The following is a 26,996-nucleotide window of genomic DNA, read 5'->3' on the forward strand; positions in this document are numbered from 1 at the left end:
GTTATCGTGCTTATGACATCGTACCGATGTATCAATGTCTTGTAACCCATTGTAATCAATATTAAAGAAAAAAAGAATAGAATATTTTGATCAATGAAGTTTTGACCAATCCAAAGGAAACTTCCATGGGAAAATGCTAACCAAACACACCCCAAATGTATGTAACCCGTCTCAAACCCGTTTGCTAGTCTCCAATTCGAGAGTAAATGACTCTAATCTCCCTCTCCAAATAACTCTCTCTTTCTCTCAGATCCAACAAGTGAGTTCTCTGCTCAAAATCATCTTCACCTTCACCATTCATTAGATCTATCACTACTGTTCTTGATCCAAATTCTAGGGTTTTCATTTTTAATCAACTGAACTCGAACTAAAACCATTCCATGTGATCAGATCAACAATTTAACAATTCCTACTTCATCTCGTTTGAAGATTTCATTCAAATTCATGGTTTGAAGTTTTTAAAGATGGATTCTCTACCTTCCCAATCGGGAAGGTTCGAACATCTAATCCTTGCTCGTACAAGTTCGGCAGCATCAAACAAGTCCACATCTGATTCTCCTGATACTCCAACTCCTTCTCCATCTTATGGTGGTAGCGGAAGCCAAAGTTTAGCTTCGATTCTCAATAATCCTCATATTGGAAAATCTGGTTTATATGGATCTGATAATTCTTTGTTTTCTGGTTGGTTTTCTTCATCTTCTGTTGGTGCCACTGAATTAGCACCATTAACAATCAAACATACAATTCCTGATATACAAAGATCGGATTTCCAATCTTATCTTTCTCTGATCTCGGAACCGTATGGTAGATTTGAAGATATTAGACATCATAGTAGTAAAGAAGAAATTATTAGTGAAGAATTAGTTGAATCGAGTTTGAGTTCTTCGAATTTTGGTGTTGGACAAGGAGAAGCACTTGTTAATTGTTTAAGAGAAGTTCCTTCATTATATTTTAAAGAGGATTTTGCATTAGAAGAAGGACCAACATTTCAAGCTGCTTGTCCATTCACAACTACAGCAGAAAACCTAGTTTTGCAAGAGAAATTATCACAATATTTGGATACAGTTGAGTTGCATTTGGTGAAAGAAATTTCATTGAGATCAAATTCATTTTTTGAAGCTCAAGGACAATTACATGGTTTAAATGTTGAGATTGTTGAAGCTTGTGGTCGGATCCGTGATCTAAAAGAAACAATTAGGCTTTTGAATAGGGAATTGGTGGAACCAGCTAGTCAAATTCAGGAATTGAATTTGACGAGAACGAATTTGATAGCTCTTCAGCAGAAACTCACACTTATATTGTATGTTAATCAAGCGCTGTCAGCTTTGAAACTGGTAAATTTCATATTTTCCTCAACTTTATGTTATCTACTTCTTAGCTGAATACGGGTTGGCAATTAGAATTTGATATGATGTATTATATCGCAGTTTGTGTTGATATCCGGATGGAAAATGTGTTGACAAACATGCAGTGTCTTATTTAATTAGATGGTATGAAATGAGTGTATTGGTTAAGTAAATCCCTCTTACGTTTTAGTTTCTACCCTATAATTAACTTCCATTCGTGTCTAATGCACTAATAATCATAATATAAGGTGTACTTTTGTCCTAGTAAGCAGTAATGGTTGGTGACTTTGCTAGGAGAAAGATCAAAGGATAAATTGAATCGCTCGTTGTATCTAATAGAACAAATATACGATGAATGCCATGGCTAATCCAATTCAATGGTGGAGTATCAATCTAATGTTCCATGCTGCATCCATCCTTATTGATCATGAATAACTAGTTTGGAAACGAGTTATGGTTACCAAATGATGCATCTTGATATTGATTTATGTTAAGGAGGCGGTCTACTTATTTAACCTAGGCTCAAATATTCCACATTTCCAAATACGGAACACATGGAGCCACTCTGTGGATTTTTGTTCGTAGCCCATAGGTAGCTCTTCCTAGATTGGTGTCATAACACGTAGCCAGTGCGCTATGCGTTTCCACCCGGTCCTTATATAAAATAACGATGCCTGAATTCAGGCTATGCAGTTGGTATCGACAATCAAGGTCTAAAATCCATCATATACTTGTTATTATGCAGCTCATAACTGTTATGTGGGGTTGAGATTGAGACCAATGATTACGTATTTAACCAATAGACCTCAAATGCAATTGCCTATAAGTAGAAGAAAGTGCTAGTCCTCGCTGTTGGACCGCAGAGTGATACTCACATAGGTACACTTCATTGGCATAGCACCACTACTTGACTGTTAGTCTGTTAGGTTGCTTAACCCATGGATCGTTAATTCATTATTCAATTTGACTATATTGACCATCGGGTCTTGCTCCAATGGTGGTGCGCCCCTCCGAAAACCTGGAGATCTCATGATCGAAACTTAGTGGGGGTGGAAATTCATCATCTATTGATCCATGTAATTAAAAGTAAAAAAAAAGTAGGTTAGTCTAGAATGACCCTGTTAGGGTACTTTTTGTGGCCTTTAGGATTATGAGTGTCTTTAGGACAGTTTCATGGCAGTTATGACTTATGAGCATATTCCATCCTTATAATGTATCCAAGCCATTTGATGTATGCCGTCTATTGTACTCGTTTAATCCTGTTTTTTTTTAAAAAAATAGACTACCTCATGCCCTTATTCTTGAAACAATTATTGGGTTGGTTATGATACCATATTCCAACCAATACACCTCAAAGCACTTGCTTGTAAAAGTGCGGAACATAATCAGCTAACGGAACATAATATGAACACCACAAGTACGTTTATTAAATTCTTATTTAAGGCGACCACAATATTCGTGTAAATTCACTTAGCTTCCTCTTCTTGTATATAATTCGTATTTTTAGAAGTTAGAGCCCCTAGTTGCAGTTGCTTTTCATATGCTTATAATTTTTGTAAGCAAAAACTTATGCCATTAGGGATAACCATTAAGATCTCATATACCTCTGTTTGTGAGTCTCTCTTGTTTGTTTGATGCAGCTTGTTGCAGCAGCAGATTGTGCAGGAGCTTTAGACATTATCGATGACTTGCGACATTTACTGGTAAGTTTATAACTTGGGATTTCAGATCAAGTCGCTTAAGTGGTTACCTTCTAGCTATCATTCTTATCAGGTTGGTTAGTAGTAACATGATCTTTTGATTCTTCAAGATGTTCTAGGGTGGTCATAGTTGTAAAAGACTTTACATTAATCTTCGGTTTTGGGGGAAGAGTAGTTATTTTTTCTTTCATTCAGGAGCTAAAGTTATGTTATTCTTCTAAAACCACTTTTTTCTGAACTCTGAAGGAAATGTGATCATTTCTGTTGTTGCATGCGGTATGAATATCTTGCATTTAAAAGGAACTTCACAAGCGTGAGACCGAACTTAAAAAGAGTAAATTGGTCTTTCCTATTTATTCATCGGAAGCCATATAGCTATAAAAAATGTATAAGAAAATAAACAATTAGGTGCTGGTTGCATTATCGCAGATTAATGATATGAATTATAAGAGTCAAGGGGAGTCCATAGACCACTTGTTTGTGCACTGTGATGAGGCTTGGAAACTCTGGTCATTCTTTATTCGGGCAGTGGGACTCAATTGGTGTTGCCCTAAAACATTCTCAAACGTTCTATCTCAATGGGGAGAAGCAGCAATTAGGAAGATATGGAGGCTAATCCCCTTTGCCATATGCTGGTCAATTTGGAAAGCAAGGAACGATGGAATTTTCAATGACTCCCCTAGACACCTTGTGGTGGAGGTGGAAGACGTCCTTGGGTTATTATTTCACTGGAGTAGAAACTTAGGATGGGCCATTAACTTTTCCTATTTTGATTTTATTTCCAATTGGGCGGATATCATGAGGAAATAGTGTCGTTGTGATTCTCCCTTTCTGTTGTATAGACTCCCCTTTCTTATATTAATTCAAAATTTTCAAAAAAAAAAAAAAAAAATGAATTATATCAGAAAAATTCCATACTAAATATTGGACCCACATCTACGATTTTCGTTTTGGAAGTTGATATTTTGTCAAAAAGAAGAAAATAGACTTTGTTACTTCTTTTTTAAATGTCTTGAGACTCGAAGAGTGTCATGCCCTACTCTTTGACTAATGCTTTCTCAAATCTAGTAGATGAAGGTTCTGAGGTAAGCTTTCGTTGAACTTTTTTAGCCTAAGATTTAATGCAGCAAGTATACAGCTGCCTCTGTGGCCATTGTATGACGAGGTACACAGTGTATTGCTTGTGCACCTTGATTCACATTTTTAAATTAACAGGAATATGTATGAAGAAAGAAACCCAATTGTAGGAGGTATAGTCAAGTAGCAGAGTCAAGAGTTCACCTGGAGGAATGTACATAGATCAGTTGTTAAGTTGTTTTTATTCTAAATATTGCTAAGAGTTCACTAAGATAAAGATTAATTCAGTTCAAAAAAAAAATGAGTTCACTAAGATGCAAAGAAAATTTTTGTGAAGCGTCTCATGTCAAAATAATGTCGAATGAAGTATCGTTATAACAATAATATTGTCTTCCAATAAATCCAACCAAAGTATTGCAATTGGTGCTACCTGGTCATATTATTTCCTTGTATCAGTTATTTTGACAAAGTAGCCAGAAGCGGTAAACATACACAAGGAGTGCTTTCAAGGTTTTTCTGTCTGCATGTTTTGGACTATCATAGTAGAGTAGAGACGTGATTTTCTGGAAGTTTCTTTTCTGACTTCATTTGCTTTTTCAGTTTTATCTTATAACCATCATCTTATGACAGGATACCGATGAGCTTGCAGGTCTACATTGCTTTCGCCATCTACGAGATCAGTTAGCAACATCTATACAGGACATAAACCAGTATGTTTACTTATTCTAGTCATTGTTATCAGTCCCGAATCCTTCTTCCTTGCCAGAACATTCTTCAGTAGTAAATATTTCTTACTTCCCTTCAAATTTGTTTTGAAGCGCAGTTTGGTGACTCTGTATTAACGTAATTTTTGGTGAAAATAGATTTATCAGATATGAAGAACAAATGAAATGAAATAGAGGACCAAATATTTAGTTAGAGGATATGCCCTAAACACTTAACCTGTTCTAAAATTTCCAACCCTCTCAAATTGATTTGTTAAAATTATACTTTATTTGTGCAATCCAATTTACCCATCAAGTACGATCAACTTTTGATAGGGTTACAAGCTTTATATGACCTGATTTTCTGTTATCTGCATAGGGAGAAACGATCCAATTGATTTGTTAAACTTACAACTTAGTCGAGCCATCCATTTTAAATTGTTACTATCAATTATGACCAACTTTGGTAAAGTTACAAGCTTCATATGACCCGAGTTTCTGTGATCTGAATGTTGAGGAAACCATCCAATAAATACTTAGAAAGACCCTGCAACCCTTTGTCGGACTGCATAAAAAGAGGAAAACCTGCTAAGCTTATGCGAGCATCCAGTTTAGTCAGTCTCTCGATATCCTCGCTTTCGTAATGCCCTATTTAGGCCCTCAACTTGAACTTACCAACGATGCTCTTTGGAATATTTTCCAAGATTCTTCTATGTAGCTTTATAGTGCTATAGAGTTCATGCCCATCAACTTGTTTCTCATATTCGAAAATAATGAGAGAGCACTAGAGCTTCTTGTACTTAGATGCCAAGTGGGCGGCTTCTATCTCTCGAGTTTCCGTCGGCACCTTGCTTGTCATGTTTCTGATTTTCTTTGACCCCTTACCTCTTTAATTGAAGTCTTTCTTGCTCTCTTAACATTCCTTTCATGGATTACTTTGTAATACTAACTAATTCTCACTCCATGTGATTCTTTCCGAGACATATACGACCCGTTTAACAGATTTTTGTTGGATATATTTCTGATCCTGGTTTTGTTTTGTTAAAAATATGGCTTGTTAGATAGGGCATTTTTTCTAACTTTGTGAACTTCATTCTTGTAGCATTCTTTCAGCAGAGTTCATGCGTGCTTCTTTATACAATGACAAAGATGTGGGGTCCATAGTTTTGTCTAGATTCAAAGCAGGCAGTGTTAATCCCATGAATGGAAAAGACGATAATGTAAGTATTATAGCAAGATCACTTTTACTTTCTAAAGAAGAATGTTTTTACCTTATTGTGATTCGATAAATTTCCTTTGGTTTCTTGAGGACTTGGCAAGTAGTTGGTTTTAGATGACATGTCGCAGTGTTTCTTTTTTTTGTTGAAATACGGTGTATTGCTTATTGGAAGATAAAATTTATTGTGTTCTCTTTTTGAAACTTTGAATAAATATATGAGAAAAAAATATGGCCATAAATAAAAAACTCTTGGAGGTCAGGCAATCCCCAAGATGAATTGGCTTTTCGTAGACTCATATTTAAACTTAGGAACCATGTAGGCTGGAAGTCATCCTGAAGCTGTATCCCAGCGGTTCTCAATTATTTTGATTTCAGACTATGCAGGGTGAGTAAGAAAATGATGTTGTTGGGTTGTTTTCTTCGGAGTATGGTAGTGCTTTGACCTGAACTAATGCTTCTTGGTTATTCTTGTGGAAGTGTTGTGTTTTTTTAAATCTTGATTTAAATATGACTTGAATGACATTATATAAGCCTCAATCTGCAAGTACCTTATACGATTTACTTTTGCGCTGATTCCGCTGAATGAAAATTATAGTATATTATCTGGTAAAATAATAATACTTCCAAGCTAGACCATGAAAATGTACTAGTTTTTGACATTCTGGTACAGGATAATATACTCCTGCATGTACTCAGAGGAGATGCCATGACCAAGTAATTCAGGCTTCAGATACAAAATGATACCTTAAACCATATCGCTATTTTACTCAGTTAGATTCTTCTCGCCTTTATATTTTTATCTTCTATTTTAGATGTTTTTGTAATAAGATAAATTTCTATGAAACATAACTGGAGGGAAAGAGCGTACCAATGTTTCTTTTAGTCCACAACCTCATCAGTGCACAAAAAGATAAAGCTATAATGACAGGCGAAAAACCACGTTGTATCTGGTACGGAACTCTTTACTGATAGCAAATTGCTTTAACCAAATAGTGTCAGTCTTTCAATACAGAAAGGTGAAACTATAAAAGAACACCTTAAAGTTTAAAAACAATGTTTTTTTTCCTTGATTAGAGCCGCCAACTGAACCGGCAAATCAATGGTAAGGATTCCACCATCAAACTAGATTTGGGTTTTTGGTCATGTGGAAGTTTATGTTTGGGGAATATGTCCCAATATTGTCGTTTAGCTCTTGAACTGCTAAGTAGAGGACTGGAGTGACTTTAGTGGCTGCTCTGAGTCAAGAAACATGGTTGATCCTCTTGAAGCGTACACTGTTTATACGTAGATTATGACAAATTATTCAGGGTGGGGGTAGGGAATACTTAATAACGAGTTAGAGTTCACGCTTCTGACCCGCAACCTTGATGTACTCGAGCCTTTGTCAGGTCAAGTCTCATTATAGGTTAAACTTGTAGCTGTTTTTAATTTCCTTCGACTTGATGGATAAACTTTACTGATGTAGTTATCGTGCTGCTGCTAAATTGGCTTATTTGCTTGCAGTTTAAGTTGGATGAGGAGGAAATGTGTAGCTTCCGGGATCGTCTTCTACCCTTTATCCTCGGATTGCTAAGAACTGTGAGGCCTATTCTGTAATTGCTTCTATTAAATCTCATGTTTTATCATTCATATATCAGTCAACGTTTCTAGACACTGATTTCAGAAAACAAAATCATGATCTGGTAGGAGTTTAGCATGCCTTTGTACCCATTAATAAGAAACATTGTTTGTAATAAAGATGTAATAGTTGAGCAGAAAGAGACCATTTCTCTCTGGAAGATTTGAAATAGTAATTTGTGATCAAATATTTGATAATCACTCAGTACTCTGTAGTATGATAAAGTGAAATATGAAAACAGGAGGAGCTTTGAACTGTGGCTCTTGGTTAAACCTTTTCTAAATCCTTGCATTGGAATATTTGTTAGATGGACGGGATCTCATCATTTCATTTGTCACATTGAGAGAGTTGGAGTTACATTATTGATGTATTAGTTATATGTGATCTGTTACTCTATTGATTGTTTAATGCATATCTTCAGAAAGAACTCCCATCTGAACTGAGGAACTACCGTGACGCACTCACAGCCAACATGAAAGCAGCAATTAAGACCACAGTGGCAGAGTTGCTTCCACTTTTGGTTACACAACCCCTAGATTCTGGTTCGACTGCCGGAGAACGGGCAGTGGATACAGATGGTGAGATATTGCGTAGTAACCTAATTTGTAATTGTTTATTAACAAATCTGGTGCTCCACGCTGAACCCTGATAGCTAAATTGATTTTATTTTGGCTATATTCCTTCTGAATAACTGCTTATATTGTGATTCAGGCCGAGGTGCATCACTTGCAGGCAAGTTGCGTAGTCTCTCATCTGAAAGCTTCATTCGACTTTTGGATGCTATCTTCAGGGTTGTACAGGTGAGGTAATGCTTTACCTTTCTCTCTTATTGGTCCATGATGTATAACTGTCTTTGTCTATTCTTCTAAGATATCAGTATCTATATTGGACCTTATTTTGACAACAATCTAGGTGTATGTTGGAAGGATCCTGCTGAGTAAGCTTGGTAGCCTGATTGGTAACTGATAGAAATATGCTAGTGTTGGTTATCTGTGTAATAAGGTTGAAAACCTCAGCTGTTCATTTGCTTTTTTGGAGGATTGTGCTTGCTCAATATTTTTACGTTTTTTATGGGTATGTGAAATATCTTTTTTTGCCTCTCCTTTCGGTTATGTGGAAGTACATTTTGTCAGCAAAAGAAGAGTAGAAGAAGAGCAGATTTTTACCTGGGGTCAAGGAGACACGGAAAAGTTCAGCCTAGCCTACTTGAACAGTTCTTAGAGGCGCTAATGGGATCCATAAGCAACCTATTGCTGACGCTAGACGCAAGTTAATAACTTGTTCTCATGAGTGATGGACCTAGTGAGTGACTAAACTGCTGTTTAGGATTGTGGACTTAGTGTTAATGGTGAAGTTCTTGTTTAGAAAGGATCTGTATTGAGATCGATAAATTTGGTAATGATGCCATCTTAGCTAAAGAATCTGCATGTTCGCATGAATGTGAAATTGTACGCTAGCGTAGGATCCCCAATGTGCTCTAATTTTGTGGAAATGCTAGTCAGTCAAGTCAACCTAAAGCCCTTTCTACGATGTAAATTCTTTCTCTCTCCCTCTTCAGTTCTAGCCCACGACTTCTAGGCGAAGGCACTTCAAAGTTACGAGTTTCAGGGTTTTGTTACTGAAAAACTTGATCATGTTATGGTTTTGTTTGTTGTCGTGACTACTGACTTAGTGATGTAGTAATAAGGCTCAGTAGCTGGGTCAGTTCCTTACCAACCAAACATTCTAGAGAGAATCACAAAAACATACGTTGCAGGTTGCTCGTGTTGTTTCATTATTTTTTTCTCATTTATTGAATGAATTTTTTCATGCTTTTCAGCTGATAGTCCAGAATATTCTATTTAGGTGTTAGTATGATTGTTTCCAATTTCATATCTCTACATTAGGTATGTTGCTTATTGTTAAGTAAGGCTAGCAAACAGTATTAACCTTATAAATTAAGCATTGTATGGATACTTATTTGCACGAGTTGCTTAACGTAATACAGATCAAGTCTTTTGATAATCCTTTGCTGAATCTGTTGAACTTTTGACTTTCTGTTAGCTTTACCGTGACCTCAAATTCGTAGATGGAACTTCTATGTATGTACTGTTGTAATTGCATAAGTATGTTGTAATGTGATTTCTCATTTTTTAGTGAATGCAGGCACATCTAATTCGGGCTGCCGAAGTTAAGAAGGCGATTGAATGGATCATGTCTAACCTTGAAGGTTGCTACGCTGCTGATTCCGTCTCACCAGGGATTGCACATGGGGCGTCAACGACAGAATCAGGGCAAGAGAGTTCTCCGTATTCTCTTCAGAAAAGTGCTACAAAAGTTTCATCCTTCCACGGGAAAGCAAATGACGTCTCAAGTCCTTTAAATATGTCAAGAAATTTGAGGTGATTTGTTCTCTAGGATAACCTTCTATCCACTTAATAAATTGGACATCTATGCATAATTTGTTTATCTATTTTCTTTCTTGGGTTGTCAATATATTCGTTAAATCTAGACCATAATTTTGGAATTTTGAACATTTCATCCCAGTTTTGATATGTTCCTGATTGTACCTGAATGGCATTATTCATATTGTTTCCAAATGTCTCGATATTTTTCAGTCAGTACGTATTGGTATTTCAAATGAGTGAAATTTTCAGTCAAAATATATTTTAACCCTTGTAAACTAGGATCTCTTGCTACAGCCTTTTGTGCAGACAATAACTCCAAACTTAAAGGCCCTATCATTTAGTTGGATGTTGTTTGTTCATGAAGTGTGCTATGGTGTCATGTAATCATGTTTGATATCCTTTGAGACTTTAGTTTGAATTGTGTGCAGTGCCGAAGTACTGCGGGAGAACACCGAAGCTGTATTTGCAGCTTGTGATGCTGCTCATGGGAGATGGGCCAAACTCTTGGGAGTCCGTGCTCTTCTTCACCCTAAGTTAAGATTGCAAGAATTCTTAAGCATATATAACATCACTCAGGATTTTATAACAGCTACAGAGAAGGTATTTCTTGTTTGCTGACAAATGTTTTCACATTTTATCAGTTCTTGAGTTGTGTTACACATGTATATGTACTCTAAACTAAACTGGTGAATGCAGATTGGTGGAAGGTTAGGTTATAGCATACGGGGAACACTCCAATCACAGTCCAAAGCATTTGTTGCTTTCCAGCATGACTCTCGAGTTAGTCAGTTATTTATAATGTTAAAGTGTTTTTGCAGTTAATATAAGAAACTATATGTTATGTTAAATTGCTCGGTTGTTTGCTGTAGATGGCAAAAATTAAGGCAGTTCTTGACCAAGAAACATGGACGACAGTGGATGTACCTGATGAGTTTCAGGTCATTATCAAGTCACTCCTTTCCTCTGAATCTTTGGTTAATGGGGATCCAGTTGAGAAGGATGGTCCACATGTGGAAGATGTTGCAGTATCTCAGAGAATTGAGCAGAATAATTCTAGTGAGACTTCTGCAGATAACACTGGTCAAACCAAACCATCACCTTTGACAAAAGGAAATGAAGAAAGCAGAGTTGAAGCCCTTACTTCTTCTCGAAATGACAATAACAATGCAAAGGAAACTGCTAGATCTACATCTCAGAGCCTGATTTATAAGGGTGTTGGTTATCACATGGTGAACTGGTCAGTTTTTATTGTCTTCCTAAAACTTAGCAATTAGACTAAAACTTTACTGTTATTCAACTGACATATACTCAACGAATGAAAAATCGACATATTTCGGTCGAAATTGCCGAAATATGTCGGCTTTCAGATTAGGGAAACGAAAAGGACTTACAGAAACTGTGTATTTTTTCGACCGATATTACGAAATTTCGATTTGGATTTCGAAATATTTGGAATTTGACCATTAAAAGATATACTGCATGTTAAACTATTTTTTCTTCGGTCAATGTTGTTCAATCTAGCATAGTCACCTACAAATGCTATAACTTTAATCTTAACACTCTTGAAGTTGTTTTCTCTTTCAGTGGTTTAATTCTACTGAAGATGTTATCTGAGTACATTCAAATGAACAACTTTTTGCCAGCGTTGTCGTTTGAAATTGTCCAACGTGTTGTGGAACTGTTAAAATTTTTTAACACAAGGACGTGCCAACTTGTTCTTGGAGCTGGTGCCATGCAGGTATAGTTTGTCCATTTGTCTTTATTTATTTACTCTTTCAGGAAGACAAGATTTATCGAACTTGCGGGTGTTAAAAAAACGTATACTGTCATGTAAATGATTTGATTTTGCTACTTCTGAAAATATGATATTTAATCTTACTGGTTAAAACAAAAGATGATAAATTATTTCATTTGGGTCATCTATCTATGAATGAAAAGGTTTTGGAAACGTGGAGCCCACTTTCGTTGGATGGTAATTGTGTGTCTTAGCTTTGGAGAGACCGGGGTTCGAGTCTTATTGTTTCCTAGACAAAAGATTATGGTACTGATCAAAGTTACCCGGTACACTCCTGGTACCTTAGTAGTCGAGCTTTAGGTTTTAGAAAGAATGTGGGTTAATTAAGACTGAAGAATCTGGTACGCCAAATTTGAGGTACTGGATCACGACCCACCCAAAAGGGTACGGGAAATCGGGTATGTGGTATGCAAGGGGGGTTAGAGTATTTGGTGACGTTGGTTTGATCTCCTGAAATCTAATTGCTCTTTTAAGGCCTGTATGTGTAGCTCAATCAGCTATTAACCCATGCATTTGATAATGTTCGACTTTGAATTGTTGTCAAGTTCTCTCCTTCTAGTTTCAAAAAGAAGAGAGAATCTCGATCATCTTAGCGAGGTTTTATCTGGTGTCTGTAACCTACACCATACTGTAGGTCAAATTTGTGTATTTGATGATCGATTTTGTACTTCATGCTATGTCTTGCTACTAATATGAGATTATGTTGATATCTGTTCCTGGACTGTCCAAGTCAATAGCCTTTGGTGTTAGGTGTGATACTTGATAGTGTTGCTTCTTAACTCCATCCACGTCATGTGCAGGTGTCGGGCTTGAAATCAATAACTTCTAAACACCTGGCTCTGGCAAGTCAAGTTATCGATTTTATGTATTCCATTATTCCTGGTAAGTTATGATTAAATCTAGTACTTCTCTTTCTTTTTGTCTTAGATACTAAACGTGTGAATTGCATAAGTGATTCCAATAGTCATTTACAGCAAACTCTAGGTTGCTTACTTGCTATTCTATTTCATTCTCCACTTTTCACCAAATGTCTTCATTTGGTATGTCAATGATTATTACTTGTTAGAGAGATGTATATTTTTGAGTACTCTTAGCATGTGCAAGTGAATTTCTATCATATTAGTCTTGTGCAACTAACATGGAAATGCATTTTCTACTTGAAAATGAATTACAGTATATAAACTCCATAGTCCATTCTGACGTTGTTCTGTATGTCAAGCACAGAAATCAGGCGTGTTCTTTTTCTAAGAGTGCCAGATTCTTGCAAGGCAACTCTACTGTTTGAGATTGATCGAGTAGCTCAGGTATGTGGAAACGAAATTAACAGTTGCCATCTGAATTCAAACTCAATGCCTCTAAACTATATGAATCGTGGCCCAAGATTTCAAATTAAAGGGGTTGATTCACGTGGTTTTTATATTCCTAAAATCCCATATTCCTAAAATCCCAACTTCCACACAATTTACTGTTCTTTTTTTCTTATTTGGACTGGAGTGTCATCCTTTTATAAAAAAAAAGTAGTTTTGGTCAATTTGCTGTGTATACAGTAATTTTAAAGTATGCTTAATTTTCATAGTTTTTTAAACTTATTGCAGGATTATAGGATTCACCGGGATGAGATACATTCAAAACTAGTTCAGATAATGAGGGAAAGGTTGTTGGTGCATCTACGTGGCTTGCCCCAAATTGTCGAGGGTTGGAATAGGCCGGAGGATAACGATTTACAGCCTAGTCAGTTTGCACGATTACTTACCAAGGTGGGAAATAGCTTAACATCTTACTTTTAATTTGCTTAAGGTTTTACGTGCCATATGCATGCTAAAGAAGCATAGATTTTCGTAATTGAAGACTTCTTTGTATCTTGAAAAACTTTTCATGTCCCAATTTATACTTTGGTGGTTTAGTGGAGTGCCATCGTGATGAACTAATTCATAGTTATCCCACATGAATCTGACAAAAATGGGATGCAAGTATTTTTGTAGTAATGAACATGTGTACTAGTCAATAGTCATACCAATTTTTTCCATAACTAATGTGGACTAACTAAAAAGCTGGTTTATGTGACTTAAAAAGAAACTACCGAAGCACAACGTGGGAAAAATTGATGGAAACCTAAGGGAGCCAGCCAATATTATGAATCTATTCTGTTGAGACCTTTTAAGATTTTAGGTGGCAACCGTACTATTTCTCTTTAGCTTGAAATAAGTTGTAAACTAACATATATATGCTATTTTTTTTTGCATAGGCCCAAACCTACTTTAATAATTCAAGTTAAACTCCAAATCTAACTTTCAAAATAACACCGGACTTGAGATTCGTCCTGGGATGGACTTGGCTATTGCACTCCGATCCCTAAGTTACTCGAATGGATTAGCATATCCCAATTACGTAGCTCTTTTAGGGCTTAATTTATGCATGTAAAAATTGCTTATTTTTTCAAATCTGCTTTCTGCATTTTTATGCGCGCATCTTCAACGAAGAAATCTTGTAAACAAATGTTTCCTCGTTATAGATTAAAGCCACAGGTTTCGATAGATTTCTTTTGTTTCCGAAGAGAAAAATACTACGTGCACAATTTTACTCGTTTGGTGCACGGAATCTGATGAGATGTTCATGTCTTTTCTCCAGGAAGTCGGGTATCTTCAACGCATCTTGTCTAAAACTCTGCACGAAAATGATGTTCGAGCAATATTCAGGTGATGTTTATATCAGAAAACCCCTAATGTTTCAGTATCATGTTATATTCTAACAACATTTTTTGCTACAAGCAGACAAGTAGTTCAAATTTTCCATACACAAATCTCGGAAGCATTTTCCAACTTAGAGATTACCACTCCCCAAGCAAAGAACAGGTAACACTTATCGTTCCATTCGAAGTGCAACTAAAATGTTTGGATAAGATATTATTTTCTTAATTCTTATATCGATCTTTGAGTTTTTCTTTTTCTATGGATTCACCAATACCACAACTCAGATTGCATCGAGACGTTCAACACATTCTTGGCTGTATTCGTTCATTGCCTTCTGATATCTTTAATAAAGATGGTGTTCCAAACTCGGGTCAACTTGATGAGTTCTTATCACAAAAGTTCGGAACCGAGGCTAGTTGATAAACAAATTTATGTAAAGTAGCAGAACCATTACATTTTCTTCAAGATGAACCAGCTTTCAGAAAAACATTTTGTGGAGATTCAAAGACCAACTCTTTTAACTAGTGCAGAGACATTGTACAAGAAGGTAATGTTAAGTGCATAGTAAACTTTCCTCCTACGTGATATGGATACTTCGTTTTAATACTGGCGTTAGATACTCAGATGCTCTTGTCGAATACTCGTTACTCAGAATCGCTTATTTTTATAAAATGTTCGATTTTGAAAGTACATATTGTATATGGTTAGGTAAAATAGTGTTAGACTCATAAAATAGAACCCTTAACGTCTTTTTCCATAAAATACAACTATGGTTGACCCAAGAGTAAAATAGATGACCTAACGACTACGAAAATAAATATTTGCACGGCAGATATCTGTAAATTAGAGCCTAACTCTATACAATGAAGGTGTCGAGTACAGATACCCCCGTTACAGTCTCCACGTTAAATAGTTTTCTCCTTTATTTGGTTCAAATGTTAGCCATGAATCATGCTTAAGTTGGGACGTTATGACCTGTTTCTTTAGCGAAATGCATATATACAAACTGGTCATAGGTTCGATTAATCGCACTTATTGTTTATGAACTCGTGCAGGTTTTTGTTTAACTCCAGTAGAAGATTGAAGACGCATCATGAGATCTCTTTTGACATCGAAATCTTACCACAAGAACTATGCCTTCGTCATTACGATGATTTCATGTAAAGTAGTACTTCAAAATCTATGTTCTTAATGAACATCACTCATTATATTACCCAATCTTCTTCTCCTTTCTTTTTCTTTTTGGGTTCCATTATTTGAAATTCTTAGGCTCTAAGTCAAATAGGTGTTTGATTTTAAATCGAGTTGGGCACTAATAGTTGTTTTAAAAAAACTTCCATTTATGTGGGTTTTGACTTTAGTTTATTTCTGGTGAGAGGATGAGATAATTGTATCAGAGTGAGCAATTTGTTTAATGTAAGTTGTACTTTCTTTGATATACCTGAAGAGTAAACATTATAATTACCTAATGAGTCTGGATGTCACTGTCTAAGTTATCCTCCAAATCACTTATTATGTCAACATACGAGGGAATAACCCGTGCCCGCCGGGCACGGACAGTTCTGTCATGTGGGTTAAGCGAAGTGCGTATAAGAAAATATATTTAACTTAGAATATTAAGTCAACACATGAGAAGAAGTCAATTTTAGTTTAACAAAAGTTGAATTCACAAACCCTGGTCTTAACATAAGTTCAAACATCTAAATATTCCAAAATAGAATTAAAAACTCTTCTTCTATCACTTCCATAATCTAAAACCTTTTGCAGAAGGTTCTTTCTCTGAAATTTGTTGCTTGACTTTCATGTGACATTTGTTCTCTGATTCCTTCCACAACCATGATCGTACGATCTTTACCTTTGTAGATATATTTATGTAAATATTTAATCGTCGAACTTCCTTGAGATGGACTTTGAAGATGGAACCTCAAATAGTACTTTTGCAGGAGGTATTTTCTTTGATAAATCCATGCAGTAACCGTTCGAACTAACTCCAAGTTGAGCTGAGGAATAAGGGAACCTGATCACGAAAGCAAGATTCAGTAAGTTGAGGGGTGAAACCCAACAAACATAAAATTGAATATCGTATTTTCCAAATACTACTTAACTCGTATCATTGAGCAAATGAGCTTAACAAATCGGGCGAAACCCAACAAACATAAAATTGAACATAACAAAGATCTCCAAATTCAACAACTCATTCAAACATAACTGGTCAAATACATATTAGATGTACCTAAAACCATAATAGAACCTAAAACTAACCGACGGGGCTGAGATCGAATATAAATATGATCATTTAGACAGTGATCCAGTTAGGACTTAGGAGTTGTTGACTGAAGGGATTTGGTATCACAAATGAACTAACTCCAAGATTACCCTTCATAACCAAAGAACTAAAGTTATAAACTCGGTTTAAAACCAAATTGAAGACCTAGGGAGCAAACCCAACTTCAAAACTATAGACAAAAAAGATTGAGAACCTAGGGCAATACAAAAATATCTTCCGAGATGCCTCTAACACTATTCTCAACAATAAAACCAAGACATAGCAAGAAATTCAACCAAACATTTCTTCAAACAACTTATATACATTTTAAAGGGCTCTAAGAACAAAAGCAAATCCAAAGAGAAAGAAGTCAGACACTTCTCCTTTCTGTTTAGGCCTTGTAAATTGCTAAATTGCATTAAAATGGGCAAAAGTTTTCAACATATAGCTGGAAATCCGTATAGGATGGTGTCTGTATCCGTTTAAAGACCTATAACTTGTTAAATCTTAAATAACGAAGTGGTTCGTATTCATGAAACTCTTGTTGTAGTTTGGTTTTAGGAAGGTCATAACAGAAAAGTTGCCAGATTAACACTTAGGGAGGTTAAAAGAGAACAATTAACTCACGCTGGATTTTAAGCTATGGATGCAGTAGTATCTAATTTTCTAAAACACAATTAAAGTCACTAGTAAACTATTGACCAAGTTGCCTGTCGTCGATCGTCGTCTCCTTATATTCTGTAATAGAGTACACTTCCAAAATCGAATCAAAGAGGTCACCAGTGTCACGGTTTTGATTCTTGAAGATTGATGCAGGGAGGTAAAGGCCTGAGGTCACCAGCGTCACGGTTTTGATTCTTGAAGATTGATGCAGGGAGGTTCAGGGTGTTTTGTTTTCTTCCAGAGTCCCATCACCACTTCTTCACTTCAAGCTGGCAAGGGTCGCTGATACATTACCATCACGGACTCGTAATTTTTAGAACAAGGTCAACAGTTTGGTAGCCCAAGTGGTTCCAAGGTGTTGATATAAACTCCAAAAAGCCCTTGAGGTCCCAGGTTCGAATCCCAGAAAAAGTGGAATTTTTGGTTATTTGAATTAGAATTATGAGGGTATAAATAATGTTGTTGGGTTTCAGGCCATTGTCTTGTTGGGCTATAGGCCCGTTCTTGTTAGTGTTTGAGTGGGCGGTTATCACATCATGTATCAAATGTCAAATATCACGACGTACATTGATCGTAGTCGTTTTCCAATAAAAAGAAAAAAAAATAAACAAGTGAAATAAACAACAAATATTTCATATTCGAGTAATTTTTTTTTGCTATTTATTTGGAGAGTCAGTAGTCATTATTCCATTTTGAAGCCCTATAAGCCCGGCTGAAAGTGTTTATTAAGTGCCTATGATTGCCAAGAGTCCGATGGGATTCCAAACCGTATGGGCCGTGTGTGGGGTGTGTGCATAAGTATTTCTGCGTACCCGGTAGTGTCACTGGATCAATAATACCATAACAGATAGAGAGTAGGAACAGGAGAGAGAAAATAGAGAGAGAAACACAGATAGAGAAACTAGAGAGTTGTAATGGCGGAAGGAGATTCATCATCGGTACCAGGGTTTTTCCGAGGTCATTATGAAGGTTGGAAAGAATACTGGGGAGAGAGATTTTCATTCCTTGATAACTATAAGAAGCACATCACTCAAAGAGATAATCTGGTACCCTCATGGTCTGAGTCTGATATCGAAGAATTCATTGCTTCCGATCCGATTCACGGTCCAACTGTATTAAATCTCAATCCCTTTTCTCCTCCCTTTTTTCTTTAATGAAATTATTGATCTGGGTATTTGTTATATATGTTCTTTTTGATTGTATCAGTTCATAGATTTTGTTCATTTTACTGATTAGGTTTGTGGGTATGTCTCAGTTTTTGCTAATTTATTTTAGTGAGAGAAAATTGATTAGGGTATTTGTTAGTTCTTGATCATCAGAAAGGTTTTTGTTGATCTCTGTACTATTAAAATGTATCTTTTTTTTTCTGTTTCTGATTTAGGAGATTTATTTTGACTATTTGGGGATCTATTCTATATCTTCTTTGTGTGAATAGATACGAAAGAGGTTTGCAAACTTTAGCATGTCCCATATCATAATGTGTTCGGAATATTGGTAAAAACTTGTGGTTTGCCATTTTGTAAGTTGGGTTTCTATCAGAAATCACCGTGCTCGAAATAAATAATCGATTTTATCGAGTACGGAGTTTTGTTGGTAAAGAGGAAAAAAATGGATTCAAGTGAAGAGACGACATGTAACATTGATAACTTCCCTAAAGGTAACAATTATTGTTAATTGCCACTAAGCTAAGTATACCTACGGATTACATTTCTTTGGGTTCTTTGCTTAGTTCTCATAGAAAATCCTATAGTTGGCGAAAATTGATTGAGCACCACGAGGGGAAGATTTTAAGTTTGATTTTACTTAATTCTATGGTGAGATGAACAACTATTTTGAAGAACAAGACAAAAGGCTTTATTGCTATGATAATGTTATTATATAGCTATATATTTTTCTTTCTTAATGATGTATTATGTATCCAGTTATGAAGGATTATGAGCAAATAGAAGAAAGATTGGACCTTTTGTGCAACTTTGGTACTCAGCTAGGATGTTCTTGAGTTTATAGGTTACATAGGATCTGGTTTCGCATTCTAAACTCATTTGAAATCTAGGTAATCAAGGGCTTAAGGGTTGAGAAGTCTAATACTAGAGGGAGGGGAAAACTTATATCGACATCTCTTGTTTCGATTTCTGACTTTTTCTTTCTTGTTTTCCTTATTTTCTTCGGCGACATTTTCTAGCTCAAGACTTTGTTACCCATATATCATTTTTATGTTAAATCGGTTTACTTGTTTCAAGAAATTCTTCTGGGTTTTGCATTTTCTTTTTGCTTTGTTCTTAGGAAGAAATAATGGATATGAATTGAATATGGTTAATTAGTTATTGAAGCAGTTTCCTACTACATGGGGATTGAATGTTAAAAGAGAACTACCTCAGTCCTCATGTGTACCAATAGTTATCTTGACTTGATACCGTTGGATTATTTTGTTAGCCGCTTTTTTGCCGTTTACTTATTGAATAAGTTCTAACCCCCCTAACTATAAAATTTCATTTGAATTGCGTAAATGAATGGTGAACGGCATTTTGGTTTGTTTACCTGCTTATCGGTTCTCTGAGTCGTCGTATATTTTTCTTATGTTATTTGATGTGTGTTTGTATATCACTTCGGCAAATGAAATTTTTGATTTTTTTCTTTCTTATCTTCAGCTGAAGACTGCAAGGGACCGAGGCTAATATTTTTTACAGAGGAAAAAGTCTCAGAATCCCAGAGGTAAAGAAGGAGGAAAGGATTGAAAAAGGAGTTTTCCTTCCTCATAGGCGTATGGAGGAGGAGGAAGAAATGAACTTGGTCAAACCTCTCATTACACAGCCTAGAGAAAGCTTCAAAATCATCCTCCGTGGTAGTGGGTCTGGCAGTGGTGGTGGCGGTGGGTCCGCCAGTGGTGGTGGCGGGGGTCTGGTGGCGGTGATGATTCCTCTGTTAAAATTTTACATGACTTCCAATTGAGCAACAGTTCATGGAAAAAAGCTGACAGTGGTAAAACTCTCAGAATCCCGGAGGTAAAGATGGATGAAGTGGTTGAAAATGGGGTTTTAGTCCATCTTATACTTTCCTTTGTCACGGACTAAAACCCCATTTTCAACCACTTCATCCTTCTTTACCTCCGGGATTCTGAGAGTTTTACCTCTGTCAGCTTTTTTCCATGAACTGCTGCTCAATTGGAAGTCATCTAAAATTTTAACAGAGGAATCATCACCGCCACCAGACCCGCCACCACCACTGTCAGACCCGCCACCACCATTGCCAGACCCACCGTCACCACCACTGCCAGACCCACTACCACGGAGGATGATTTTGAAGCTTCCTCTAGGCTGTGCAATGAGAGGTTTGACCAAGTTCATTTCTTCCTCCTCCATACGCCTATAAGGAAGGAAAACTCCTTTACCTCCGGGATTCTGAGACTTTTTCCTCGGGTCAACTTGATGAGTTCTTATCACAAAAGTTCGGAACCGGGGCTAGTTGATAAACAAATTTATGTAAAGTAGCAGAACCATTACATTTTCTTCAAGATGAACCAGCTTTCAGGAAAACATTTTGTGGAGATTCAAAGACCAACTCTTTTAACTAGTGCAGAGACATCGTACAAGAAGGTAATGTTAAGTGCATAGAACACTTTCCTCCTACGTGATATGAATACTTCGTTTTAATACTTTTGCAGCGTTAGATGCTCAGGTACTCTTGGCAAATACTCATTACTCAGAATAGCTTAATTTTATAAAATGTTCGATTTTGTATGTACATCTTGTATATGATTAGGTAAAATAGTGTTAGACTCATAAAATAGAACCCTTAACGTCTTTTTCCATAAAATACAACTATTGTTGACTGACCCAAGAGTAAAATAGATGACATGACTACGAAAATAAATATTTGCACGACGTATATCTGTAAATTAGAGCCCAACTCTATACAATAAAGGTGTCGAGTACAGATATCCTCGTTCCAGTCTCCATGTTAAATAGTTTCTCCTTTATTTGGTTCAAATGTTAGCCATGAATCATGCTTAAGGTTGGACGTTATGACCTGTTTCTTTAGCGAAATGCATATATACAAACTGATCATAGGTTCGATGACTCGCACTTATTGTTTATGAACTCGTGCAGATTTTTGTCTAACTCCAGTAGAAGATTGAAGATGCAACATGAGATCTCTTTTGACATCGAAATCTGACCACAAGAACTATGCCTTTTGTCGTTACGAGGATTTCATGTTAAGTAGTACTTCAAAGTCTATGTTCTTAATGAACATCACTCATTATATCAGCCAATCATCCTCTTCTTTAATTTTCTTTTTGGGTTCCATTATTTGAAATTCTTAGACTCTAAGTCAAATAGGTTTTTGATTTTAAATCGAGTTGGGCACTAATAGTTGTTTTAAAAAGACTTTCATTCATGTGGGTTTTGACTTTAGTTTATTTCTGGTGAGAGGATGAGATAATTGTATCAGAGTGAGCAATTTGTTTAATGTAAGTTGTACTTTCTTTGATATACCTGAAGAGTAAACATTATAATTACCTAAAGAGTCTGGATGTCACTGTCTAAGTTATCCTCCAAATCGTATAGAATGGTATTTGTATCCGTTTAAAGGCCTATAACTTGTTAAATCCTATATAATGAAGATGTTCGTATTCATGAAACTCTTGTCGGGGGCCGGTGTGAAAAAAAATTAGGGGCCCTTTTCCGACAATATTAAAGCATAAATTTCAATTTCAAATGTAATACATTTAGCAAAAATCAAAATGGATTAAGTTAGAAAAACAATTTCCTCACATGAATCTAAGTTGTGTATTTTTTGTTCCGAAAAATTTATTTAAGCAAGAACCACAAGCATCAAAATAAACTTATTCCATGAATGAAACAACAAGTATTACACTTCACAATTAGTCTTTAACTATATAAACTAACTTAAATCTACTTGATTATCTATTATTAATAGTTGTTGTTGTTACTCCTAATAGTTCGAGATAACAAAGAATCGAGAAAATAAAGAATCGAGAAAATAAACAAAAAGAAAGACCTTGTGAGTTTTGAATTTGTGGCTTCATGCTTATTTTGTAAGTTGTTTACCAATTAAGGTACACATCTTTTTTTGAGCTACTTTACATTGTTTGTTACTCCTTCGTTCGCAATTTCGGGGCCACTCGGACAAAGTAAAAAATGTTGTAGTTTGAGGGGGGCCGGTGCGACCGCACTGGTGGCACCCCCTCATACACGCCCATGAGGAAGGTCATAACAGAAAAGTTGCCAGATTAACACCTTGGCCTGCACCTCTGTCTAGGGTTAAAAGAGAACAATTGAAGTCACTAATAAACTATCGACAACATCCAAATAATAACTGTATAGTGAACATATGACTTAAATTTTATACTTAATTTAAGTTTTACCTTCTACACCAGTTACACTAAAAACATTGGAAAATAATTAGGGGCAACTAGCGGTTGCAAAAATTGTTTTCATTGAGGACGACATTACCACTGATGTAGAGTGATGTCGTTCGGCATATCACGTGACCAAGTTGCGTGTGGTCGATGGACCATTTCTATCATCTCCTTATATTCTGCAATAGAGTACACTTCCAAAATCGAAGAAGTTGCCGGCGTCACGGTTTCCATTCTTGAAGGTTGATGCAGGGCGGTCCAGGGCTAAACGGAGTGTTTTTTTTCTTCGGTAGTCCCATCACCACTTCTTCACTTCAAGCTGGCAAGAGTCGCCGGTACATTACCATCGCCGACCACTCTTAATATTAGAACAAGTAAAGCAGACAACAAATATTTCATATTCGAGTCCATCAACCTTTAGTGCAGTAGTTGGACACCACTCTTAAACCCATGAAGTCGTGGGATCGAATCTCGGTGGATGCAGTTTGTCATCAAGATTTATCCTATGTAATTTAGACTATAACTAATGTAATAATTTGTCGTGCTTTAGGTCTCTTAGTTGTTGGGCTTTAAGCTATTTATTGCGAGAGTCAGTAGTCATTAATACTCATTACTCCATTTTGAAGCCCTATAAGCCCGGCATGGAGATTGCCTATGATCGCCGAGAGTCCGATGGGATTCCAAACCGTATGGGCCGTGTGTGGGGTGTGTGCATAAGTATTTCTGTGTCACTGGATCAATTATTATACCATAACATAACAGAGAGAGGGTAGGAACAGGAGAGAGAAAATAGAGAGAGAGAAACACAGATAGAGAAACTGGGGAGTTGTAATGGCGGAAGGAGATTCATCATCGGTTCCAGGGTTTTTCCGAGGTCATTATGAAGGTTGGAAAGAGTACTGGGGAGAGAGATTTTCATTCCTTGATAACTATAAGAAGCACATCACTCACAGAGACAATCTGGTACCCTCTTGGTCTGAATCTGATGTCGAAGAATTCATTGCTTCCGATCCGATTCACGGTCCAACTGTATTAAATCTCAATCCCTTTTCTCCTCCCTTTTTTCTTTAATGAAATTGTTGATCTGGGTATTTGTCATATATGTTCTTTTGTTGTTTTTGATTGTATTAGTTCATAGATTTTGTTCATTTTACTGATTAGGTTTGTGGGTATGTCTCAGTTTTTGCTAATTTATTTTAGTGAGATAAAATTGATTAGGGTATTTGTTAGTTCTTGATCATCAAAAAGGTTTTTGTTGATCTCTGTACTATTAAAATGTATCCTTTTCTGATTTAGGAGATTTATTTTGACTATTTGGGGATCTATTCTATATCTTCTTTGTGTGAATAGATACGAAAGAGGTTTGCAAACTTTAGCATGTCCCATGTCATAATGTGTTGGGAGTATTGGTAAAAACTTGTGTTTTGCCATTCAAGATTGATAACTTCCCTAAAAGTAACAATTATTGTTAATTGCCACTAAGTATACCTACGGATTACATTTCTTTGGGTTCTTTGTTTAGTTCTCACAGAGAATCCTATAGTCAGCGAAAATTGATATAGTACCACGAGGGGATGATTTTAAGTTTGATTTTAGTTAATTCCATGGTGAGATGAACAACTATTTTGAAGAATAAGACAGAAGGATTTATTGCTATGATAATGTTATATAACTATATATTTTTCTTTCTTAATGATGTATTATGTTATATTAATGTATCCATTTATGAAGGATTATGAGCAAATAGAAGAAAGGTTGGACCTTTTGTGTAACTTCGGTACTCAGCTAGGACGCTCTTGAGTTTATAGGTTACAATTTTACATAGGATTTGGTTCCACATCCTAAACTCATTTGATATCTAGGTAATCAAGGGCTCAAGGGTTGAGAAGTCTAATACTAGAGGGAGGGGAAAACTCATAAGTTATATCTACATGTCTTGTTTCGTTTTCTGACTTTTTCTTTCTTGTTTTGCTTATTTTCTTTGGCGAGATTTTCTAGCCCAAGACGTTATTACGCATATCATTTTTTTGTTAAATCGTTTTACCTGTTTCAAGAAATTCTTCTGGCTTTTGCAATTTCTTTTTGCTTTGTTCTTAGGAAGAAATAATGGATATGAATTGAATAAGATTAATTAGTTATTGAAGCAGTTTCCTACTACATGGGGATGGAATGTTAAAAGAGAACTACCTCAGTCCTCATGTGCACCAATAGTTATCTTGACTCGATACCGTTAGATTATTTTGTCAGCCGCTTTTTTTCCGTTTACTTATTGAATAAGTTCTAATCCCCTAACCATAAAGTTTCATTTGAATTGAGTAAATGAATGGTGAACGGCATTTTGGTTTCTTTACATGCTTATCGGTTCTCAGAGTCATTGTATATTTTTCTTCTGTTATTTGATGTGTGTATGTATATCATTTCGGCAAATGAAATGTTTGTTTTCTTTTCTTTCTTATCTTCAGCTGAAGACTGCAAGGGAAGCTGTGAAAATTGCTGCTACAGGGAGTGCTATTGGAGCAATTTCAACTGCAGGAGTGGCATGGAAATACTCGAAGAGTCCGCATGGTACTGAACTAGCCCTTCCTGTTGCTTACTATTATGTTTGTTTGAAAGAGTATTTCAGGGCAACATGGATTATTTATACGTGGTTTCATATGGAGCTTTATTGTCTGACAAAAGTTTTTAGGGGATTATTCGTTGTTGCAGTTATAATTTGATTGGTGGTTACTTGCGCTAAAATATTACTTTTCATAACAAAAAATGCTCAACTCTCTATCTTTGAAGTGAATTAGTGGTCGACCCGGTTGAGTCGTTTAAGACTTACTCTGAATCTTATCCTTCACTTGTTCTCCTACTAACTTCTGGGATTTTAAGCAAGTTGGTTAACCGGGTTTAGTATATCAAGTTCCCCTCAAAATTATGGAATTTGAACTGTAATTGTTTTTGAATCGTTAAGATATTTTGTTGGTTCCGATGAATAATATTAGAATGTCTCGTTCACAAAATGATTATGTTAGCACAAAAAGTGGAAATTATGTGTGTAATTAAAGGAGTTCTTGGTTCTATGTCTTTTAACTGCAGGCACACTCTTGTCATTGGGAGCGGGAGCTGTGTTTGGTTGGACATTTGGACAGGAATTTGCGAACCACTATCTGCAACTTTATCGACTTGACACCATGAAGGCTCAGGTCAAGTTCATGGATTGGTGGGTAAACAAATCAGAAGGCCGATCTTGATTCTGTGCTGCAATCAAAAACAGAACCACCATACCCACATGGATTGAAGCTTGCTTAGTATGTAATGTTTTTTTCTTGAATAAAGTTTGATATCATTGGGTTATGAGAATGTTTCTTGTTCCTGTTGTCAGAATTTGATCAAGTTGCTTAGATGTTTCAGTGAGTTTGATTTTGGTGCAGGCTTGGTAAAAATTGTTTTTTCCCTTGTGTTCTCAACAGTAAAAGTTTTAAATGATCTATGTTGTGCTACTTTTTTTTTCCTTGTGGCTTTTCATCTTCTTGTCAAAGAAGTTCTCTTGATCATTCTCAATGAGTCTACCATTTCATATTGATTTTCATTATTTTATTTTTATTTTCAGTAGCATTTGTACTTGTTGCTCTGGATTAAACCCTAAGTAATCATATTGAGCTTTCATCAAAAAAAAAGAAGTAATCATATTGAGAGCAAATCCAACTATCCAAGATAACCTTCATGCCCTCCCATAAGCCCCAACTTAGAAGGCCCATATGTTAGTGGATCACATCAAAAGCAAATATCACATCACTTCGTTTAGTCACTGATTCGAAAACATGATATTTTCTCATCACCCTCTGAGAAAACATGAAAAGTCGATAAGTAATCTTCAAGAAAGTTGCACTTTTGTTTAATTTTTGTTTGAATCATGTCTCTAGCTTTAAACTCACCTCTCCACAACAATTCTCATTCATTGACGGTCTAGACCTCTAGACGTAAACACCTTGCATGCCAACTTTTTAAGAAAGGAAAATTTGAAGTACACTCACTTTTATTTTTTTATTTTTTTGAGAAATCGACTACGAACTGCGTTAGTCGTTACAAGACGTTGATACATCATGAAGATGTGATAAGCACAATAACCGCCTAAGTTAAACTTATAATGAAAAAAGACCTATAAC

The 26,996-nt window shown here is 36.1% G+C and overlaps 2 protein-coding genes and 1 long non-coding RNA gene across 5 annotated transcripts; 2 read left to right on the forward strand and 1 right to left on the reverse strand.

Moving 5' to 3' along the window:
* The first annotated feature begins 76 nt into the window (after positions 1-76).
* Positions 77-21,955, forward strand: VPS54. 2 transcript variants are annotated; one of them, XM_086645768.1, is made up of 19 exons: positions 77-1,334; positions 2,987-3,049; positions 4,754-4,833; positions 5,930-6,047; positions 7,550-7,624; positions 8,086-8,242; positions 8,376-8,464; positions 9,810-10,045; positions 10,480-10,651; positions 10,748-10,831; positions 10,921-11,288; positions 11,636-11,789; positions 12,647-12,728; positions 13,071-13,150; positions 13,442-13,603; positions 14,475-14,542; positions 14,618-14,698; positions 14,821-15,083; positions 15,592-15,972. In XM_086645768.1, exons 1-18 carry the CDS (start codon positions 465-467, stop codon positions 14,954-14,956), a joined length of 3,075 nt encoding a protein of 1,024 aa, XP_086501894.1. In that variant the 5' UTR covers positions 77-464; the 3' UTR covers positions 14,957-15,083; positions 15,592-15,972. The 2 variants fall into 2 exon arrangements, with proteins under 2 accessions (XP_086501894.1, XP_086501899.1); XM_086645773.1 differs by lacking the exon at positions 15,592-15,972 and adding an exon at positions 21,572-21,955 and having other exon boundaries at positions 93-1,334.
* On the reverse strand, positions 16,139-17,591 carry LOC147564405 (uncharacterized). Its single transcript, XR_015227281.1, has 2 exons — positions 17,430-17,591; positions 16,139-16,553 (listed from the first exon to the last, which is right to left on the reverse strand). It is a non-coding gene; the product is annotated as an uncharacterized LOC147564405 (long non-coding RNA).
* Positions 18,289-26,340, forward strand: LOC147564406 (succinate dehydrogenase subunit 6, mitochondrial-like). 2 transcript variants are annotated; one of them, XM_086645792.1, is made up of 3 exons: positions 18,289-18,577; positions 25,308-25,410; positions 25,927-26,340. In XM_086645792.1, exons 1-3 carry the CDS (start codon positions 18,380-18,382, stop codon positions 26,079-26,081), a joined length of 456 nt encoding a protein of 151 aa, XP_086501918.1. In that variant the 5' UTR covers positions 18,289-18,379; the 3' UTR covers positions 26,082-26,340. The 2 variants fall into 2 exon arrangements, with proteins under 2 accessions (XP_086501918.1, XP_086501910.1); XM_086645784.1 differs by lacking the exon at positions 18,289-18,577 and adding an exon at positions 23,533-23,874.
* Positions 26,341-26,996: the final 656 nt, after the last annotated feature.

This window comes from Eschscholzia californica, unplaced genomic scaffold (assembly GCF_041429995.1).
Source record: "Eschscholzia californica isolate CP2 unplaced genomic scaffold, dmEscCali1.0.p SCAF_1, whole genome shotgun sequence".
Lineage (NCBI taxonomy): Eukaryota > Viridiplantae > Streptophyta > Magnoliopsida > Ranunculales > Papaveraceae > Eschscholzia > Eschscholzia californica.

Coding starts and splice junctions, on each gene's coding strand:
- VPS54 (XM_086645768.1), top strand. CDS start 465: ATGGATTCTCTACCTTCCCAATCGGGAAGGTTCGAACATCTAATCCTT. Junction 4,834..5,929: donor TCTATACAGGACATAAACCA/GTATGTTTACTT, acceptor TCATTCTTGTAG/CATTCTTTCAGCAGAGTTCA. Junction 14,543..14,617: donor GATGTTCGAGCAATATTCAG/GTGATGTTTATA, acceptor TGCTACAAGCAG/ACAAGTAGTTCAAATTTTCC.
- LOC147564406 (XM_086645792.1), top strand. CDS start 18,380: ATGGCGGAAGGAGATTCATCATCGGTACCAGGGTTTTTCCGAGGTCAT. Junction 18,578..25,307: donor ATCCGATTCACGGTCCAACT/GTATTAAATCTC, acceptor TCTTATCTTCAG/CTGAAGACTGCAAGGGAAGC. Junction 25,411..25,926: donor ATACTCGAAGAGTCCGCATG/GTACTGAACTAG, acceptor TTTTAACTGCAG/GCACACTCTTGTCATTGGGA.